The 23,107-nt window shown below is 47.0% G+C and overlaps 1 protein-coding gene across 1 annotated transcript in view; it reads left to right on the plus strand.

Annotated features, from left to right (window-relative positions):
• LOC138473649 (glutathione peroxidase 3-like) overlaps positions 1-23,107 on the plus strand; it is a 146,114-nt gene that overhangs the window by 12,339 nt on the left and 110,668 nt on the right. The window contains exon 3 of the mRNA XM_069612175.1: positions 14,042-14,135. Within this exon, the coding sequence (XP_069468276.1) occupies positions 14,063-14,135 (73 nt within the window). The 5' untranslated portion in view covers positions 14,042-14,062. The remainder of the gene's footprint in view (positions 1-14,041; positions 14,136-23,107) is intronic.

A 23,107-nucleotide genomic window follows, 5' to 3' on the forward strand; every position in this document is an offset into this window, starting at 1 on the left:
TCACTATCTCCTCCTTTCTCTTTTTCTTTCCCTCCCCTTCTCCCCCGCTCTCCCTCTCTCATTATCACTCTCTCCCCCTTCTCTTTCTCTTTCTCTCTCTCTCCTCTTTCTCTCTCTAACTCTCTTTTTCTCTCTCTTGTTAGCTCGCTCTGCCCTTCTCTTTCTCTTTATCTCTCTCTCCCCTTCTCGTTCTCTTCATCTCTCTCTTTCTCTCTCCTCTTGCTCTTTCTCTCTCTCTCTCTGCTTTCTCTCTCTCTCTTTCACTCTCTTTCTCTATCCCTCCGCCTCTCTCTTTCTCTCTCATTCCCTCTCCTTGTCGCTCTTTCTCTCTAGCTATCTCTCTGTCCCTCTCTCTCACTAGCTCTCCTCCTCTCTCTCTCTCTCTCTTGCTATCTCTCTGTCCCTCTCCCCCTCTCACTCTCTCTCCCCCTTTCTCTGCCACTTTCTTTCTCTCTCTTTCTCCCTCTCCCTCTCTCGTTAATTCTCTCTACCCTTCTCTTTCTCTCTCTCCTCTTTCTCTCTCTCTCGCTGAAATAGATACACTGTACCCCATGTGCAAGAAAGCAAGCATCTGCAGATCGGAAGAGGAGAGGAAGTGGCGTCTGGAAGCCCCACTCATTACCATAAGCTACACGCTGAGGCTTATGGGAGGCAAGAACGTTTTGTTCAGAGAAAGGGCTGCTTACATAGGAGGACTGCAGGGGTCCATTGCACCTTCCTTAGCGATTGGTTAGCAGGCTGAGAGATTCCCACCCCTCACTGTAACATGCTCAGACGCCTGCTGGAAGTTTGGCTGTTGGGGTAATCGCCCATTGGGGCTTGCATGAGGTGTTTTTCAGGCATTAGCCAGGAAGTCGGGGCAGGGGTCGGAATCCCTGCTTGTTTCTCCCCAAAGATCCCCCGGGAGGGTAGCAGCACCACTCTGGTAAATTGTGGCCAGTGAGGGCGCAGGGAGGTTCCAGTTTGGCCTGTTGCTGCATGCACTGTATAAGAGAAGTTTAGGGCTCGTGGGGGACAGCAGGATAGTCTTCTGGGATGAAATAAGGAACCGAAAAGCTAGGAGCCGGAGCAGGGATTTCTCGAAGTGTCCCACGATGCTCGGTGCCCCTTCGCTGGGGCTTGTAGGGGATGTGGCGGTTGCAGGCATGCTAGCAGTAAGAGAAAGAGTGCTTGGGTGGGGGCTTGGGTGGGGGCGGGGTGATAGAATTGATTTTCCAATGACAATGCAATCTTGAATTTGCAGTCTCTCTTGCCCCTTGCTAGGTGAGTAAGAACCGCGGCCCAAGTTGCCCAAATGAAAGTGGCGGTGATTTGAGGGTGTTGGTGCCGGGTAGTAACGGAGATGTAAAGGGCTCTGGGATGAGGTGCTTGGAAAGAGCGGTGTCAGAGGTAGGGATGTTGCCATGCTCCATCATAGCGATGCCCGGAGTACAACATCTGTTCATTGTCTAAAATGGCATCAGACCATGAAAAGCACCCAACAGCTCGAATTTTGAACACAAGCAAAGGTCACGGGTGAGATAATGACAATGGCACCCTTCTCTACACTGTAGGATGGGGTGTGCAGAGTAAATGAGCTGTGGTAATACATGTTTCAAGGAGGAAGGGGCTGCAGGTGAGGAATGAGAGTTGGGAAAAAGCAGCAGTGGGTAAGAGAGGTGCTGGTGGAAAGAGGTGCCACTGAGGCGAGACAAACCAGGAGAGATTTGCAGAGTCAGGTGCAAGACAAAATGCCCCAAACTGCACAGTGGCAGAGGTGCCCTCAACGTTTGCCATTTTTGGTTCACATGTTGATGGCTAAACGAACCATGCTGCCATTTAGAAATCCCAACCGTCAAGCCTCGCTTTCCTTTGACCCGTGCTGACCAGCTCAAATTCTGCCCACCGCGGCGAATAACCCCCCCCCCGGCCCGAGGCTTGAACCCTTGCTTGGTGGCAGTGCTACCAATAACGTGTTCTGTTACCGTTCATTCTCTGCCTTCACCTCCAAGAGGCTAGACTCCAGCAGCCCCCTCTTTCATGGCCTGAGCACCTGTGCCTTGACGTCAGAGCTAGCAAAATGGCGTCACTGCCTCCTCACGAGACTCTGGAAATGCGGGCACAGCCCTCCTGCTCCCACTGCTCTTCACTGGTTCCCAGTGGACCAAAATGATATATAATATATAATTTCTTAATTATAATGCGCTTAATACCCAGAGGTTACTAAGCGCAGACCCAGGGATCGAACTTGTGTTGCTTCGTGTTATCTTGCTTCCAAGGCGAGCAGGCGAGTACTTTGAACCCAGGGTCAGGGTGAGCGTGAATGGGTATACAAAGGAGAGCTTTCCATTGCTGCGAGGCACGAAGCAAGGTTGCTTGTTGTCCCCGTTGCTGTTCTTATTCGCGAGAGAACCGCTAGGCGAGAGCATTAGGAGTGACCAGCATCAGACAGCGTTCGCGTGGCAGGGGGTGATGGGAGGACCGCATTTCGTTGTACGCAAATGATTTACTGCTATTTCTGGAGGATTCAAGGGGCACGGGTCCGAGTCCCGTGGCCACAATTCGGGAGTTCAGAGACCATAGCGGATTGAAGATTACCTGAACAAATCTGTGATTGTTCCAATAAAAGAAGAGGGGGTACCAGAAAATTGCCTCCTAGTTGTGGCGCCCTTCTTATATCTTGGGATCAGGATTCATGTTGGCGAGGGTCGTTTTCTTTGGGACAATCTAGATCCATTATTGACCTGGTTACAGGAGGACGCGAAACAATGGGCTACCCTGCCGCTGACTTTGGTGGGGAGGGCTGACCTCTTCAAGATGATGAATCTACCCCAGTTGCTCTGTGTATTAAAGAATGCCCCGGTTAGGTTACCCAACTCCACTTTCACCAAAATAAACTCAACGCTCCAGGGTATCATCTGGGGGCGCATTAATCCCAGAATAGTGCTTAAATACCTCACTAACTCAGTGGGAGGGCAGCCTCGGGATATCTGACATGCATAAATACTACTGGGTGTCCCAGCTGGTGATGGTCAATGAGTGGGTATTTGGGGGGCTGGGCTGGCGCACAAGAGGCTGGAAAGGGAGGTTATGGGTCCAGAGTATCCACTGCAGGTGCTATATGGGTGCTCAGGGAAACGGGATTACCCCCCGGAAGCTAAAACAGTCATAGAGGTCAGGGCGGCAGTCACAAAGGCCATGGGCTACAAAAGGGTGATAACGGGCGGCATGCCATTGCGGTAGAACCCACACATACCCGTGGTGCATAAGCTGGGAAAGCTTGCCAGGTGGGGGGACAAGGGCATTGTCACAGTGGGAGATGTCATCAAAGGGGGGCGATGGTGTCCTTCTCTGAACTTTGTGCCGCATACGGCCTGGGGGGCAGGGACCGATGCATCTATAGGCACCTGAGCCACACCTTACATGGTCAATTGGGAGCTGACATGAAGATCCCGGGCCACACTCCATTAGAAGTTAACCTACTCTCAGGTCGCCTGGAAAAGAAGGCAATCTGAACACTGTACCAAGAAGTTAACAATTTTTCTGCACAACGGCCAGACTTGGTCCAAGCAAAATGGGAGCAGGACGTAGGGATAATGGAAAAAGAAGAATGGGTGGAGGCCCAGATGGTTATTAGGGAACTCAACATGCCTACCAGACTACGCCTAGTGCAATTGAAGATCTTCTACCGTGTCTATTATTCAAGAGTCCATTTTCACAGAATGGGGAGGGTTGACAGTGCCACTTGTTTGAAGTGCAAGGACGAGGACAGGTCTTTCTTCCACATGATATGACCATGCCCCAGGGTACGGGTGTATTAGGACAAGATTCTGTGCATACTGTCAAGCCTGGAGGGCAGCAAAATCCCTACGTGCCTCAAAGTGTGCTTACTGCATATTTTAGGGATGTGGTGACCGCCAAGGGCACTAGAAAGCTGATAAGTACAGGACTGGCCCTGGCAAGGAGGGACATGGCCACCAAGTTGGGGGTGGGGGACATGCCAATGGTGGTTAAATGGAGGGAGGGTATGGACCGCTGCAGGTCCTTAGAGGAGAGGGTATATCGCCACAGAAATAACCTTAAGAAATTCCCCAAGATCAGGGGGAAATTGGTTGAGCTGAGTTAAGGGTGGGGGGAATTGCAAGGGCGTGGCGGGATTGCCGGAGAAGGGGAAGGGGAGATGTGGGGCGGTTATGTTTAGCTTTGACTTCCGACTGTGGCCTTGCTGTGGAGCAGCATCAATCAAAAGTTGTGATTCTGCCGGGATCTGTTTTTTTGTTGTTAATCTGTTTTTCTTTCTTACCATATAAAGTTATTTAAAACATACATATTTTTTTTTAATTCCAGGAATTACATTGGTTTTATACATTTCAAGGAGACCTTCGATGGAGTGCCACCCTTTCCTGGCCAGAATGTTTTAGACTACAAGTCATTTCTTAAAAGTTCTCTGTGGAAGCATATTACCATACAAGGTGCTAGCGGGTATGCTCAAATAAAAATAAGTGTTAGCCACCTCCAGATTTTCACCACCAAGGTTCCAAACATGATTCCTGTTGCTACAAGCTCTTTTACCAATTACTATGTCCTTGGTCTGATATAAATTTACTTCCAAATTGTTCTTTGACGCATAAGTATAAACAGCATCCAGAAAACGCTGTAACCCTATGTGGTTGCCGTCCGGCAAGATTGTATCATCGGCGTAAGAGATCCATTAAATATGCTCAAAGGTGATTTTTGGGGGGAAATTGTGACAAGCGTTCAATGTTTCTTCCATATCCGCAACATATAGATGAAAAAGCAGATGTGCCAAAACGCACCCCTGCTTTAAAACGTGGTTAGTTTAGATAGATCTTGTTACCAAACCATCCTGATCCAAACGAACAACCACTGAGGTCTGCATGTGCATCTGATTAATCAGAGCGCAGAATGGTAGAAGCAAGCCGCCAACGTGCCAGCTTCTCCCATGATCTGTATCGCATTACGCTATCAAAAGCACCAGTGTAGTCAATGTAACACCGAAGTAACCTTGTGTCAGGAGAACGATGTGTATCTGCCATCAAATACTGTCACGTCTAGATGTTGGGTATGCTGCTATAGCCACTCCGGAAGCCAGTTTGTTGCATTTCTACCAATTTCTTCGTTCTGACCCAATTGTTTAACTGACTTAATAGCAATGAGGAAAAGATGTTACATCTCGAGTGATCATTGCAAGCAATCGTTAATTGGGGGCGGTCCAATCTCAGTCCTTTTTTTAAACGCTGGAATCAATATGACCTCGCGCCAGCTGTCAAGTATAACGCTGCTATTTAAAATCATTGCGTAAAGTTTACATAGCAGTTGAGCCCAAAGGGTCAGATAATTTTTAATTCGCAACACCGTTCGGCCCAGGTGCCCTGAATGCTTTTAACTTCCCAATGGCACCTAGAACATCCTCGGCTTCAAAGCCGTCCTCAGTGCTTACTGGCACATATTTGAGTTTGTCATTAACCACATTACTGGTTGTCGTATTGAAACAGAGATTACTAAGGCGCCTTCCCCAGCAATTCTCTGAGATTTACATCTTTGGGTCTATCCGCCGCTAAGAAAGTGCAATACATGTACGAGAACTTTTTGCTGTCATGCATTTTGAAAATACTAAAGATAAGTTTCCAGTAAGCGTTGTTCTGATCTTTCCTATAGGAATGTGCCAGTTTTTACATCGGGTACGCAAAGAAAGAATCATAGGGCTACCAGTCTGTCAAAGACCTACATGCAATTATTTCTTTTCCTTTTTAAAGATAAAATCAAATGTGCTACGGGGGGCCTTGCAGTCATGCTTTACGCTGTTATTACTTCTGGGCATTATCTGTATATTATTCATCAAAGTACGAATATCCCACTGATTCTCAGTCAAAAGGTCACCAATGGACCTACCACAACTGTCCAACTTTCTATTCAATCTTTCCACATTTGGCGTGCAAACTATTCTATTCCACTGCAAATGAACAGATGCATTTTGCTGCGTGATCTTAGTCACTTTTTTCCCTTTACTCAATTCTAGAGTTCATTGCAAGGTGGCATGATCACTCAGAGTATTGAAACGAGTTTCAAATGTTTTGACCAACTTTCTGGTGCCTGAGTCCACAAAGAAATAATCCAGCCTAGACAAGGCCTTCCCATTGGTCCACCTACTAGCTAAATTCCCTGCAATGTGAGGCTAAGGATTCGGAAAATCGAGACCATGGGCCTCATTCCGAGTATGGCGGTAAGGGATAGCGGCCACCGCTAACGAGAGCGGTGGCGGTAATCCCTTACCGCCATACTCCGAGTTCCCTTAGCGCCATGGTGCTTTTAACACCTGCTTTTAGCAGGCGTTAAATACCATGGCGCTAAGGGACCTTGATGTTAATTACGCCACCGTAATTTACGGTGGCGTAATTGACGCCTTCCCCACTCCCATTATGCCCTATGGGGCAAGAATGGGAATGGGGAAGGGTAAATGGGGATTGGGGAATTACCGCCCCGCCAACCTTGGAATGGGGCGGTAATTCCGCCAACCACCAAGGCGCTGCCGGTCCGGGTACGGCGTCAACCAAGGCGTTAATAGCGCCATTGGTTAGCGCCGTACTCGGAATGAGGCCCCATGTCCCTGCAAAAAACTATGCACACTGACAACCCTTATCCAACAATTTCTGATGATAAGTTCCAACTTTAAAGTCACCAGCAACTAATATATTACATTGTGAATGGTCAGACACCCATCCCAAAACTATTTCTTCCATGTAAGATTGAATCTAGGGGGGGTCTTAATACCACCAGGGGGGTCGTACAGGTTAATTGCCAGGAGTTTAGCAGAGGACCACATAGATCCTTCTGAAACAGGGCATAATATGCAAGGGGGATGTTTACCCTTCTTATATTCATACACTAAAAATGCGCTTCGGCACCTATACGCAATCCCCCCACCGACCGATACTTATCTGCTGGGGAAGCCGCTCACAACACAAAGCTGTAACCATCAATGGAGAAATCCCCCACCCCCACAGCCACGTTTTCTGCAATACAAAAACATCACTTGCTTCAAGGATAGAACAATTATCATCATTAAAGAGAAAGGAGCAATGGCATCCAGTATTCCACGAGAGGAGCCGGCAAGATTCAATCAGTACCTCACATCAAGGCTGATAATCAGCACTGGAAACAGAAATCCACCACTCCTGCTGTTTCTCATACGGCATCAATAATATATTACTAGATTGCATATTTAACAGGCTTAATACTTCTGTTAGATGGCCATCACCATTACGTTCCTTAGTTGTTTTACACTGCCTGGTTTGTAAGTGTTCATTCGATTGATTACACCGTAGCATCTTTCTACTGACATTTGAGTCAAAACCCAGTCTTACTAAGGGGGAGAAGTGAGAGAGGATGAGTACCACGATGATGGGAGACACACATTTAACCAATGCCCAATTGCTGCTACAATCAATGTCCGGCAGCGCCACACCTTAAAGAAGGAACTAAATGCAGTAACTGCAGAATGCGGTTGCGATTCAGGCGAGGACTCTCGGCTGTAGGAAAAATCGCAATTTTTTTAATTATCTTGTCCAGTGACCGATCCGGCTTAATAGGCTCCTGAAATGTTGGGTAGATATTATGTGGGTACTAAACTCAGATGACATGCTGGTATCATTTTTCACTGGACCCCGAATGATCTGTGCCCTATCGGTTGCTGCTGGATTTGACATCCTGAGCCTCGTCCCAGGCACAATGGGCATGCCAGGGGTTGAATACCATCATTGATCTTCTTATTGGGGGGGGGGTGGCAATCGCATTTTATCAGTGGCAATACCACCCACTCTCTCTACTTCCTGAACCCATTTATCTAGCGGACCCTGGGAAATGTGTTCTTGCGTAGTATCCTCAAGAATTCGAGATAGAGTGTTCTCCTCATGTGCCGAGATAAGCTGCTTCTCAGTGCAAATGCACATTGAGACATCTTTGCTTGTTTCAGTCTGAGCCCCCGAGGACACCTTGCCTTTACCCTTAGGCTTGTTCAACATAATGATAGCAGGCTCTCGGGATATTGTTTGTTTCCGTTTTAATTGTGTTTGCACTGCTTTCTTCTACGCTGCTCATGAGGGGGCACCTCAGTACTATTTTCCACGGTGTCGTCCTGGTGAGGCACACAAGAGGCCCAAGGGCATAAATTCGTGGTTTAGAAAGACTACATAGTGCAAAAGTACCCACAAGGGAATGCTGTTCATTTAAAGCCGCAATCAGACTCATGTGGGACCAAGTAAGCATCCAAAAATGCCAGTAACTTTACCAAATCAGCTGCGAAATATCAGGGTCGTATTAACGTGGAGCCGTAGGTCATGTGATTGTGAGACTGCACTTACTCGCACTAGCCACGCTCCTGTGCTCGTAATAAATGCAAGTAGCGGAAACAGAAAAGAGCTCACCCACCATAAGCTTACACTTCCCAGACTACACCAAGCCACAGAGGCCGCTCACTCTGCCTCACTTCGCAGTTGTAATAAATATTATTAGCCGCCTTATCAGACGATGAAATGAGGGCACTGATTTACATCCTACAGTTTAGTAGGGCAAACCCCTAACTAGCCCCGACTGCCTAGAGTACACACATCTAAGCCACTCCTACAGCAAAAAACGGCCTCACACCAGGCTCCTTATCGATGCAAATATACCTGCCCCAACTTTTTTCACAGCATCTAGCAACAAAAATAAGCATGCCAAGTCAGACGTTGCCTCACTGCTACAAGTAACGGCAGGCATGCCAGACGCAAGCAACCAGGGTCGCAGCGCCAGAGGTGTTGTGACTACCGCCCCTCCTGGGCTGGAAAGTCAGGTCGACCAGGACATGTGAGAGACGTGTCATGATGACAATAAAAGGGCAGAGTGGTAGCCAGTTTCCACCATGACTCCTGCCTGCAGTGCATTATTTAGCGCTGAGCCTGCACTGCGCAACAATGGACCTGCATTTCAAGACCCTCCACCACGAGGGCTCAGCCTCTATGGAGCCCTTAACACTGGTGACGAGGATGGGATCGGCGCCCCAGTACCATGTGGCCAGCATGGTCCAGATCGCTCCTGGAGGAGCTGGAGCGGCATGGCGAAGTGGGCCAACAGCGTGGATGAAGCAGTGGCATGCAGGGCACAACGGCCAAGATGGTGGCCACAACGAGGGACAGCCGGTCCCTGTCACGTGAGTAGTGTGGCGTAGTGCACCAACGTTGTTGAGGAAGCTGTGGCGTGCCGAGTGCTGAAGGCCAAACTGGTGACCACAATGAGGGGCGTGGCCTCCGCACAGCCCCCAACACATAATTAAGGTCCACCGCCTACCCGGCACCACACAGATCTGCTGGCCTCCCTGGCATGGTTCCCGCGAGGATCGCCATTAGCCCACTGCCAGAAGTCACCCCAGGCGTCAATAGGCTCCACAATGGAACTTGATGTATTGGGAAAAAAAGCATGTACTCCCGCCTGGGGAGCCTTCCAAGTGTGCGGCCCAGACCGCTGCCAGCAATGGCTCCTGCCCGGGGGAGCCAAGACAGGGCTTGGCGGCAAGTCTGCTGTCCTGTCACAGCAGCTTCAAGTGCCACCCTCAATGAGAACTTTGGGGTCTGCCTTCGGCATGGACTCTATCCCACAGTGGTCGCCCCTACCTGTGGGGGCCTTGTGGCTCTGAATGCTGCCTTCAATCAAACCCATTCCCCCCCAGACCCCAAAGCCCACTCCCACATGGGGGAGATCAGTAGAAGAGCGGCACCCGCCACACGAAGGAGAGAAGGGGCGGCCTCTGCCGCAAGGAGCGAAGAGGGGCTCCCGCCTGAGGGAGAGTTAGGAATGGTGTCCTCTGTCGTAACAGCAGGGAAGGGACTTCCGCCTCACCGACGTAAGTTATCCCCACCCGGGGGGGGTGCCCTACCTCCACACCCGTACAGCAGTGGTGCCGTGCCATGCGCAACACTGGTACTGCACCCACCAAAGCCCTGAGGCCAATGCCAACAAGGGTTAGGCTAGAGAGCTGCCTGATCCTCAACCACAGACCATTAGCGCTCCGCACAGCAGATGTGGTCCCTGGGGCACCCAGGCACAGCTTTGCCTGCATGTGGTTCGTGAACACTGGACACGTGAGCCAACCAGTGTCACTGTTTGAGAGGAGTATTTCCAAATGCCCCACTTCTGGACTAATAAAGTTTGCCTGATGATGTATCTGCCCCATTACCTCAATTGGACATCACATGGCAGATGTGGCCCCATTCATACCCGGGTGCGACTTTTCCTGCCTCCCAAAAGGACAACAAACAGAATAAGCACAAGTATGAATGTATATGCCCAATGTCTCTATTAGCTGACTTAGCGATAGCAATTGTGGAAGTATGTCATTTATTTTCTTTATTTCTTTTAATTGATTTTTATATAACACGCTTAATACCCGAGTTCGTTTTCTAAGCGCAGATCCGGGATTTGAACCTCAGTTGCTGAGCGTAGTCTTCCTTCCAAGACCAACACTGATGCAGTGTCATTAAGTTTATTGTTGTTTTGTTGCATATACCTGGCATGGGATGTTGTGACTAACGCCCGTCCTGGGCTGGGGGAAAGTCGCGTGGAGCAGGACACATGGGAGACGTGTCATGATGATAATCAAAGGGCCGATGGTTTCCCACTCGGCAGTCAGTTTCCACCATCACCCCTGCCTGCAGTGCATTATTTAGCATGGCGCCAGTGCTGTGAAACAGGCAGTGGGCCTGCATATCAAGGCCCTCCACCACCAGCACCCGGCCTCTCCGGAGCCCTTAACAGGAGCCACACCTCGCCTCAGCTTGCCTGACCTCGGTCTTGTGAAGAGACACCCCATTGGTCCCATGAGTGATCTTGCCAAATCTCGTTTGCTGGCCGTTTTGGATATCGTGCTCATCCGGGTGTCAAGTGTTCAGAAAAGGCACCAACCGATTCAGAATTATGCCAGCGTCTCACAGAATATTGAGGAAGCATCTACTGCTTTCCAATTCAGCTCCTCTCGGGAGAGAGAACAAGTTAGAGGAAGGGACCTGGGTTCGTCCCAAAGACCTCAATCCGCAAGCTCCCCTCACACTAAAAAACTAGTAACTAGCAAGGCAGCCGTTTTAGGTCATCAATCAATGCTTGTTTTTAATTGGGATGTGTTTTGGGAGGAGGGGCAGGATGTGGGTGGCAATGGTCATACGGATAAGCAGTCAGTCGTTGGGGAAATAACCAAACAACACCTATAAGCTTTGTGTCCTTCCTCATTTGACATTTCTTCCTAGCTGTACTTTTAGTGCCACCTAATGTCCAAAACTAAAAAGGAACATCATGTAATTGTTTTACACTTCCCAAGCTGACAGTTTTCAAAATGATTGGCCTGTGTTAGGGAGTATGATTTAGCTGAAAATTTCCAAAATAAAGGTTTAAAAAAAAAAATTATAATAATTTGCTAATTTCCTTCTAACTTAGAGACCCCCAGCTCATTTTGCTGGACTTTAGAATTTTTAATTTCTCACCTCAAGAGAGCGAGACCCTTTTTCCCACTCCCTCATGTATTTTTCTGTGACTTGGACTCTGTGTTTCTTTTGACTTTGGAGTCTGACAAACACCATAGGCATCATCTTTAAATTGTGACACAGAGCACCTTCAGTGCAGTGGAACAGGGAAGTCTCTTAGATTTTCCAAATGTTTAAATACCTTCTCTTGGTAAAACTTCTGTTTCCAAGAGCAGTGAAGTGAAATTGACTTTACTTACATTTTTGTAACTATCTAGACCCAGCACACACTATCTTACAATAGGATGCTGGAGGGGTTAATTAGTATCCCGTTTGTCTAGTTTCTCATGTAACATTTTTATGTTAACCTTTCTACATTTAATGGCTGGTGGCAGTGGTTTACCTTTTTCTACCATTGTGTGTTTTTACAGTGGGCTGCATTCGCAGCTGCAGTAAGGCACCCATGGGTGCCCATTTTGTCAAAATGGCCAGGTCTTCTTTATTTGCCATTTCTTGTTGCAAAGGTCCTTCATGAGATTTACAGCCACCCTGCTGGGTGATTGACAGCTAGGCTGCAAATGAATGGGAGAAACCTGCATAAAAGGGGAGGCTTTTGGTTTGGAAAGCAGAGTTGACCACTGGATGAAGGAATCCAAAGAAGAACTTGGAAGAGACACCTGCTGCAACTCCTGGACCATTGGTGTGCCCAGTGAAGACCTGCTGCAGTGCTGAAGCTCTGAATTTGCCTTGACTAAATAAGCCCAGCAAAGGTTGACTTCTCCCTTTTGGTTGGTGGGACTAATCGACCCCAAGACAAGCTCATCTGGAAATCCTCTCGGAGCTGGCTGTACTTCCGTTGCTGCTGCAGGAACCGATTGCCAGGGAGAGCAACACCAGGATCGAGTGAGAGTCTTTAAGTTAGGCCTGAGCTACAGGAGGATCCTCTGGACTCCCATGAAGCAGGACTGACCAAGCATGAGCCAGTCAACAGAGTGCTGGAACCCAGATGCGAGGAAAGTCCATTAAGGTATCCGAGAACCGCAGTGGTGCTATTTGCGAGGGTCACGAGAAGATGAAACTGCGAAGTGCCGCTGATCTGAAGTTTGCCCATTGCTGCCGCCGACCTTACATTCATAGTGCAGGAGTCGCCAGATGTCCTCCCTCTTGTCCCAACGAATGAGGCTCAGGAACAAGAGGATCTGCAAACCTACACATGAACAGAAGCCAGCTGCAACCAATTTCTTCAAACCAAAGGTACTGTAAAACTAAGGGGACTTACCTCTTGTTGTGTAGCCTTGCCAGCTCTCAGTTGACACTTGCCTTGGTTGCTTTTGCAGAGTTTCCTGCAGCTTTGCCCCTAACAAGCCTCCCAGCTTGTGACCCTACAGTGATTTCATTTTCTACAAAGACTTCTAAAACATTGTGCAAGACTTTTTGCTTACCTGCAAGAAGCACTTCAGCTCACCTAGACTTTTGCTTAATTAACAGTGTCTGTCTTGGCTCCCTGAAAGATTCTTCTTACCTCTGACTTTGTGCTTTACCTTTCCCCCAGGAAAGGGTTAATCTACTTTGCATTGGAGGGTTCAAAAGTACTTATCTGCTTAAGAATATTTGTTAACCTTTGTTTTATTCCCTAAAACATTTTCTTTGACACCAAATTCTGTATTGCTCTAAATGTGCCAGTGATATATCAATGTCCACAGTGTTCTAGTTATTTAAGTCACCTCAGGGTGTAGAAGTGTCTCTGTGCCATCCCCAATGGGTATCTACTGATTTACAGAAACTGAGAGTGTGTATTTTGAAGTATATTTCTGTGTTATATATATTTTCACCCTTCGAAAGAAGGCTTATTCAACAGACTGTTAAATTAATACATAATTGTTTAATTAAGAAACCTTGAGTGTAAGCGTTTATTTGGATAACTGTCACTATGAATCTCGCTGTTATAGCCCTACAGCTCATATTGACCCCTCTTGAGATATGCCTGGCTGCTCAGTTACGCTACCAGCGTGTGTAGTACATGCTTATAACAAAGGTTGGGTTAACTATTGCCAAGAGGACAAGGCTGGTGCAGTCTCCCACAGGGCACTGAATACAATTTTGCCTAACAGCCTGCAAGGCATGACTGACAGCATGGGGATCTAAGCAGGATGAACTGTGTGTTTTCACTTTTTTATATAGTATACAGCTAGAAACAAATTGATTTCTGTCTTATTTATGTGTAGAAATCAGTAGAAACCGGGAGCCTTATAGTATATGTCCGTTTAGGAGCTCCTACAGGTTTTCTAGGCTCTTCTCCATTTCGAGAAAATGCACAAAAAGCTTTTCTGTCTGGCAATGCAACGACATACAGCGGTTCCACAGTGCACTATACAAGAAAACAGCGTAGGTGAAACCATTGCCGATTTTTATGTGAGGTCAAGTTGGTTCTGTTCAGGACTGCATTTTTTTGTTCTTTAGTTAACATTTTTTTATTAAGACTGCATGTGCTTTTTTGGTCAGGATGTGTTGCTATCTGTTCAAGAACACTCTGACGCTATCTTTTTTCCAAACAGTTTCCTAAACTGAACAGACTGATGCGAACGCTCAAGGATGCTCCCTTCACAGTCCTGGGCTTTCCTTGCAACCAGTTTGGTCTCCAGACACCAGGTATGTGGGAAAAACAATGTAATGGGCACATTTTCTTGAAAGGTAAAACAAATGACACTGACGCACCCACATGTAGACCGGTTCTATGTCATTTCATCAAGGGGTCTAATTTCGATGGGTTTTTTAACAAGTATTTTTTACTGAAAAAACTCATCGAAATAGATTATTTTTATTTTTGGGGTTATTCCCCCAAACTCCCATCCCTTATTCTTTTTTTTAACTATTCCCGACCCCTCCTACGCCCCTTATATACACTTTCCCAACCCCACTATATATTTCAATTAGTTTTTTCAGTAAAAAATACTCGTAAAAAAAAACCATCGAAATGACACCTGTCGATGAAAGAACACTATACCATGTAGACCAACGTTGGGCAAACAGCAAAAGGGCAAAACACAAGGGAAAGAGTTGTGAGGTCGGCTCAAAGATTTATGCTGCACAGGCTGAGGTCCATTAGGCCTCCTACTCCCTCCTCCCAGGCTTAATAGTGGAGCTTGATTTGTTGTTCTGGTGGTCAAAATGGCGTCCACGTCTGTCCCTCTGCTAGTGGCTCGCTAGGCAGCTACTTAGAATTGCCTTATTATACCACTGGCCACAAAGATTTGACCACTTAAGAACAATATAGGAAAGTTGGTTAATTCAAAAGCATCTAATCCACTAAAACCATGAATTACCTGACTGCTCCTCCTCCCGACACTTTGCTGGCTTCCTATTTTCTGCTTCAGACTATGCCAATGCCTTAATACCACGGGTCAGGATTATCCACCACTCCTATTTTACGTCTTCTTGTATCCATCTCCCAACTCATTCATATCACTCATCATTACAACCTGCAAGTGTGTCTGAAATTAGGTATCTACGCCAATCCCAGATTCTGCCTGTCTGATCCGGTGCATTTTCTTTTTATGAGCATAGAATAAGCCATCTCTGTTAAGTCACAAATGTCGCAGCGCCCTGCAGTAGCCATCACTGGCAGCTCACCTCTACTTCAGGAGCACATGAGCAATGCGTTGTGGGTATACAAACGCGAGCCTTGAAAATCGTGTTTATCTTAGAGGGCTGGGATATTTTATACATAGCACTTTCAGCCTAAAACAGGCAACTCTCAAGGATGCAGAGAACTGCAAACATGTTCTATTTTTTCACTTTATAAAGTCTCGGGAGGATAGCTCAGGGGCAACGTGCTCGCCTTGGAAGCAGGACGACGCGGAGCACCACAGGTTCGATCCCCGGGTGCGCGCTTAGAAACCTCTGGGTATTAAAGGTGTTATAAATAACTTATCATATCATATCCCCATGCCCTTGAAAGGCAGCAGCATACTGTGCAAAGACCAGCTCACGAAATATCAGTGTGGAAAGTCAAATGGGATAAAAAGAAAAAAATCGAATGGCTCACCAAATCTTGAACACAATACAAAAATCAATAGGAAGCAAGTAGAGACAGGAAATGAGGTGGGTGAACCTTCCAGGCCCCATGAATCGGGCAGGCTGCTGTGGGGAGAATTGATTTCAAAGGAACAAACGGGGGCCCATAAGAATGGCATTGCCTCCTTCCATGCTCAACATTAAAAGTGATTGAACGATAGACCAGAAGCCTCAGAACTAGGTGAAACATTGAATTTTGAAAAGTAGGGGTAACTGAATGGAAAGCAAGACTTGGCAATAGTAGAGATGTAGGGTTCAGGGTAGTATCCAGAATAACGACCATGACTTAAACTGAAGGCACTAGAGAGGGAATGGCATGAAAGAACAGGCAACTCCCAGCCAGTGAGACAGGCGAAGGGATGAAGTAGTAACAAGCTATCCAGTCCTCGGTTGCACAGAGCCATCAGCCAGACCTTAATATACTGTTGGTTTTCATCAACATTTGGATGTATGGTGAGGTCTGACTCAGGAACCAAATTCTCCAGTGGTTCACTGTAGACGTTACATGATATAGAAGGCCCACTTGGGCGTTGGGGGACCTTGTGCAGCTTGGTAAGGGAAATCTTTCTTGAAGATCCCCTTCTGTGCATCTTAAGTATGGTGGCCTAGACAAGAAGTGCCCAGATGAAAACATCCATTACTCTGTACTTCTGCGATATCACCATATGTCCTCTCTGCCCGCCTTTGAACCTTCAAATGCCTTGGTCCTCTTCTCAGATTCCACATAGTGCCAGCATCTTGCCAAACAGCATACGCTGAAGCAGACCAGTCATACGTTATATATTGCCGTCACATGCCCGTGCATTTCCACATAGACACTTTCACACTTGCATGCATTTATAGGGACATGCCCTCACATACATAGAGGCAGACCATCACACATGCCCACAAATACCCCATTACACTATGCATTCACGAACACAGACACACAGAGGCACTTGCAGGTGCAATCATTTTTTTGACATGTATTTTGAATAGTTTTATAAAGCATGAGATATCACCTCAAGGACCTTGTGGCTATAAAAACTGGTAATTCAGACAGGAGCAATTAAACGAATATTTAAAACAAATCAAAGTGACAGGCGGCAGGCATGAGAGGTGAATGTGTAGAGTGCATGCTCACCCACAGGGCTGACCTCCTTGCCCACTAGACACTCAGCAGGTACTCACTGTTACCTAACTCAATGATACTCATTTTATTGGGATAAGGCACGTGCCAGGATTTCAGCCTTTGACCAAGAGGTCAATCTAAGATTCCTGGTAGTGGATGCATTAACCCACCTCAGCCACACGCCTAGCTTATTTAGCATCCTTTATCGCCATGGAGACATATGTCTGCCATTCTTTGTACATAGTACCCTAGACACATCAATGCCGGGCATCACTGGCTGGGAGTGGGACATCACAATCCATCAGTGTCTGACCCTATTGACTGACAGAAACACACATCGAAGGTAGAGTGCCCTGCTGCTGAATTCTGGGGGATGCTAAACCGCCAAGAAATGTTCATTCTGTTGGAAAAAGGCTGGGCATGTTGCAGGTGGTTGGATGTAAAACTACATCTCCAATGCAGCAACTGGTTTAAAAAGCTAGGGCAGGGATTTCTTCTGAGCGTGTCTCATAGATGACCATGCTTCTTTAGCGGCCATGACTTCTTTCATACCTGTTATGTTGGCGGTGATCTGCTTAGATGATTGAGCCAGACCAAAACCCAATTCAGACTGTATTCTCTCTGCCGTGAACCTGCAGTCAGGCAACACACTAGAGCTGAAAATACTCTCATACCGCTGAATGGACTAAAAACAAACCTCCTTATGGAATGTGTCATTTATGGCTACAACCACGGGCATGTGAAGGGCAGAAATCCCCAGAGCAAGATTGAATAAACTCCTAGAAGGCAACCAGAAAATCAGCAATGCTCGTAGTCAAAGATCAAACCCAAGTGGAACTCCTGCAAGGAGCCTGCAAGCCATTCTCCGAGAAAAGGAAAGGAGAAAAGGAAAGGACTAAGGAAAGGAAGCCCGCTGCTAGCCTTAAGCCTGCCTAACAATTTCAAACAAATGATTTGTGTGACCGAATGACTGAGGACCTATATGGCCAGGAGAAAGGGGTTCCATGGTGAGGTTGTGAATGATTAGCCTTTTGCAATGTATTATCACGATAGCTTGCCGGTTGTATTAGTAGCGCTACCCATTGTGTGTCACACTAATTGGATGTTCTGGGACGAGAGGTAGGTGGGAACAGGATGGAGTATTCAACCTGTGGGAATGTCGATTATGTTCATTGTATGCTGAGGAACCAGGGAGATTACGATTTGACTATTATTTTTTTGTGGCTGTGCTGTTTTTTTCTTTTCTTCCTGTTGCTCGTTGTTTGTACTGTTTTTCTTGTTTTCGTTATTTTCTCCTTGTTATGGAAAACAATAAAACATAAGTAAAAAAAAACACAACACATGATTTGCCAAAAAAAGATTTAAAAACCTTACAGCAGGACATGGGAAACACCCAATCGGTGGAAAACATGTGTGCCCATTAAACCAACAGACAAAATGACCAGACAGAAACCAAGTCTTACACACCAGTTATTGAGGCGTATCTGTAGGGAAGCAGGCAGGCACCCGGAAAAAGAATGAAAGCAACATTTCTCACTGGAATAAAGACAGTCATGTTTAGGAACATTTCTCAGGCCCAGGACATGACAATTCGATGAGTCTGATGAGGCCTAATGAGAAGTTAAAAACACAAAGAGACAAACTGGGTTGAATAGGGTCAGGGGGTTTCGTGTCCCACTATCCAACGTGAACCCTGTCCTGTAGAATGCACCCCTACCATCAGGAAAAACAGAACTGGGCGTATCTCATGATCCAAGGTGACTTCTTAACTAGCTCTTCAAAATGATTACCACCAGACAGGCGCGATTACTTCCTCTTTGACAAGAAGAGCATCTGTATATCACAACACACACTTGCAGGTGGCTTCTTCCGATGCTAACTGAATGTGGCACAGCCTAGCTCAAACGTAACTTCTTTCCTGCCCACACCAAACTTGCATTTGCCTCTGAAACACTGCAATATGTAACTAGACTGCTCGTCCCTATTTATTGAAGATCTGCGTCACGTGCCTGAGAAAAGGAGTTCATGAAAGCTAGCAGCCAAACATATGCCTTGGGTTAACATAGGTATCAACAATGTTGCATGTTCATGAGGAAAGTGCTGCAGCAGTGTGAGAGCAACATTGCTGCTGCCATGCTTATTCTGTTAGATCTGTCTGTGGCATTTGACACTGTGAATCAGTCTACTTTCCTCAAACAATTGGAGGCTTCCCTTGGCATTTAAAGCTGTGCATTACAATGCATTTCTTCCTTCCTTGACTGTAGGGAGTTCTAAGAAAATGCTGAGCCCTTTCTCTCCAAGGTGTGTGTCAGCAATTGAGTGTACTGCCAGGTTCAGTACTATCAGTACTATCACACTGGCTTTTAATGCCTTCATGAAGCCAGTAGCTGTCCTTATGTCCCTGTGGCCTTATCTTTTCAAATATACACTCAAATATATATGCTTGCCTGCAGCTTGCAACATTATCTTATCTTGTCCCTCGCTTACCCAGAACTGGAAGATAGACAAGAGTCTATACCTGAATGCCTACAGGTCTGAGATTGTCCTTGGTTACTGCTTTAACTCCATCCAGCTTCCTTTTGTCTGGCCTCCTGCATGGCACCTGCTCCAACACACCCCTGTTCCTCTGCTAAAAATGTTGTCTTTATTTTTGACGGGATTCCCGCTTTCTTCCAACAAGTTCAGTACCTCTAACAAGAATCACAACCTTAAATACACATCTTGTCTTTCCTTTCCTGATTGTTGCATAAAGTGGAAGTGACAAGAGTCATGGTCATATCCCATTTGAACCCTTGCAGTAATAGCTACTTAGCCCTCTCTGAAAACATAATCCACCGAAATCAGCGAACCCAGTACAAGCCAGAAAGACTTTTTTTTAACTCAAAGCTCAGAGATCACTTTACCCCTGCTCAGGTGCCTCTCGAATGGCTCACTGTTGAAGCGGGACTATCATTTAAAGCATTCCACCATGTGTACCAAGTCCAATGCCCCATCTATTTCGCATGGACGATCAAAACACACTTCCCTACCAGAAACCTCAGATCTGCCAGGTCCATGACTCACATGGTCAGCTCTGTCAGGAAAGAGAGGTTTGGAGGCGGTGTTCTAAAGTGGCTGGGGTAACCTTTGAACTACTTACCTATTTCCCTCAGAAATTAAGAGACCCACCTTAGATTCTGGAAGCAATTAGCAAGTCGCTCCTCTACACAACTCCCTCCTACACACTACATCTCCCACCTACACACTACAACTACCACTCCACCTTCTTCCTACTCAGACAACCCAATTTCACCCACACATTCACTTCACATTCACTCTCTATTCCCCATCTCCTAACCACATCTGCCACACTTTCACACACATTCACAACGCAGTACCATACTCACTAACTAATCCCACACATTCTAAAGAAGGTTTCTCCACACACCACTGCTCCTTCTTTCGTCCTGCTGGTATCTTCGTCTGCCACCTCCTCCTCTGACCTCTCTTAAACTGCCCACTACTTCCTGTCTCTGGCTAGCGTTTTTATGCTCCCCTTCTTCCATCAATTCAATTACTAGCCCTGGCCAATCTGACCCTGTGCACCCTTCCTATTAGGTGTTCTAAGCAACAAAATGAACAAAAAGCGGGTTAAACCCGCCCACTTTCTCCACACAGGTCCAACGAGGATTGGGAATGGTGGCCCAAGAAGCTGAATATCCAAGTTCGTGTTAGGGTGCCTTGGGAACCGGCTACCCTACGGTGTTCAGGGATCTGTGTTTCCCTGTTTACTCTCTGGTGACCTTGTTCCGGGTAGCTGCTGGAGCTATGGCAGAGTGCAGCACAGCTTCCCCTTCTGCCTCATAGGTGCTTTATTGCTGAGTCTCTCTCTCTCCTTGTCTCGGGTGGGAGAACCCAACTTGTGAGGGTGAGTTGTTCTTACTGACTCTGGTCTAAAGAGTGTTGCATGCATTGTGATGTGTGGGAGTGCTGCTGGTTGTTGATCTTTGTTTATTCTAGACAAAGTGTCTGACAGGCATTCTATCCCAGGGGCATTGTGTGAGACAAAGCAGGACTGCACATTTATAAGCTGGAACAAAGGGGGTAAAAAGGGGTTGGGGTCCTCTGAACTGCCACTGTCTTCCTCAGGGGTAGGACTGGCTCTGGATTTCTCGCTGTTAGGCTGCCCAGCCCTGGGGGTTTCATATCCCCTATTGGCTATGGCACTGGCCTTGTTACAGTGAGCAAATAATTACAGGCAGAATGTGATAACTCACTGAAAATACATTTTGTTGGGGCTGGATGGCAATGGCATTTGGCATTCTCTAAGACTTCATTGCACCCCATGAGTCTTCGTGAGTAAACAAAAAAAAGGATTAAGAAGAAAGAAATGATATGATAGAATGACTAATCTCTGGATCTTTATTAAGTCTACTAACCATTGACAAAGTTTTGTTGCAAAAGATGATAAATGCTTCTAGACTAATGAGCAAGACTGGAGTGAAGAATTGCCACGGAAACCTCCTAGCGTGCTGTGTCCTAAGAGGTATGATATGATATGGCATTTATATCACTCCTGTACACAAGGGTTTCGAGGCGCAGCAAGACAAGGAGGGGAGGACAAAACAACTTTCTTACTAGGACCTGTGTCATTCAGATCCAGCCAGTGCACGGAAGTGGAAAGGGAGAAGTGCTGAGGGGTGGAGGGAGAAGTGCAGGTAACTCAAAAGAGCAGCCATCGAGTGGCTCAGTGCTGGGATAAGGGATTATAGGTTTGCAGATACAGACCACAAGTGCTAGGGGAGCCGGGAGGCAGTGCGAAGTGCAACTGGACGTGCAGGAGCCTGGGCCCAAGTTCAGAGGGTAGTCAGGTGAACAGTGCGTGGAGCAGTCGGATATCAGCAGGGGAGAGGAAGAGAGAAAGCGGAAGCAAAGAGGAAGGTCTTTAGTTGCTTCTGAAACTGGAAGTGGTTCTGCTCAAGTTTGAGGGAGGCACCGATGCTGTTCCAGAGGGAGGCCCCAGCCGAAGATAGAGATCTGCCCCCAACTCTCTGTTTGGAAAGGGGACTGACACTCAGAGAGTTGGAGGTGGGTGAATGGGGAGCTCTAGAAGGGAGATATTTAGGAAGTGAGAGTCGGAGGTAGTGCAGTCCCAGGACCCAGAAAGCCTTGTGGACGATGCAGAGGGTCTTGAACTTGATCCTTGCCGCCACTGGGAGCCAATGAAGAGATTTCAGAAGTGGAGAGAAATGATCCCTGGACTGGAGACCAAGAACAAGTCTTGCAGTATTGTTCTGGATAAGTTGTAGAGGTCAGAGAGTAGAGGCAGGACGATTTAGAAAGAGGCTGTTGCAGTAGTCCAGCGTAGAGAGGACACGAGCTCTGGATACAGTAAGCTTCTATGGGAAAGTGAGGAAAGGAAGAATACCTCTGAGGAGGTGCAGCTGATAGTTTGACTTCTTAGAGACGTCAGAGATGTGAGGGGAGAAGGAGAGGGTGGAATCGAAGATGACCCCAAGGTTATTAGCCTCACAAGTAGAAGCAGGAAGAGGGCCCAGAGTGGGTGGCCAGAGAGAGAGAGAGGAAAGGAGGGAGCTTATGTTCCCATGAGGAGGATCTCAGTCTAACTGGCATTAAGGCAGAGATCATTGGTGGCACACCATTCCTGAATTGTGGTCAGACAATCTGGAATGAGAGAAGGAGAAGAGGCTGCTGAGGGGAGAGCCTGAAAGACAGCTGGTTGTCATCCGCATAACACTGAAAGTTGGGGCAGAAGGAAGCAATGCGGTGGGCAAGAGGTGCCAGGTATTGCTTGAACAGCCAGGGAGAGAGGTTAGACCGCTGGGGAACACCACAACTAGAGAGAAAGAGATATAGGAGAGAAAATACCCCAGTTGGACCTGAGAGGGTCAGTCAGTGAGAAAGGAGGTCAGCCAGGCCAGGGCCTGATCAGTGATACCCAGGTTATCATGGAGGCGATTGAGCAAGATGGCATGGTTGACCATATCAAAGGCACAAGAAAAATCGAGGTGAATGAAGGAAAGTTAGAATCTAGGTTAAAGAGCAGGTCTTTGCAGGTGTTCAGGAGAGAAGTTTCTGTGCTTCTGGCAGCTCTGAGCCAGACAGGTGGCCGTGGAGACAACAAACAGAGTCAGTGTGCATATTAAGCTGGGAGATGGCCAGCTTTTCCAAGTGTTTCCTCAGGAAAGGAGTGATGGAGATCGGGCAATAGTTAGCCGGAGAGGAAGGATCAGCAGAAGGCTTCTTAAACACCTTAACATAAACATGTGCTTCCCACAGTGAAACCCTGTGCTTCAGATTTGAATGGACAAACAGGAAACTTTGTAAACCGAAACTCCAACAATCAGATATATGCTGGAAATGTACCTAAGAGAATAAACAATACATATATGACATGCTACTGAACTACAGTATCCTATTTGTGATCAGTTTATCA

The sequence above is a fragment of the Ambystoma mexicanum genome, chromosome 8, assembly GCF_040938575.1.
Source record: "Ambystoma mexicanum isolate Mex_15411 chromosome 8, UKY_AmexF1_1, whole genome shotgun sequence".
Lineage (NCBI taxonomy): Eukaryota > Metazoa > Chordata > Amphibia > Caudata > Ambystomatidae > Ambystoma > Ambystoma mexicanum.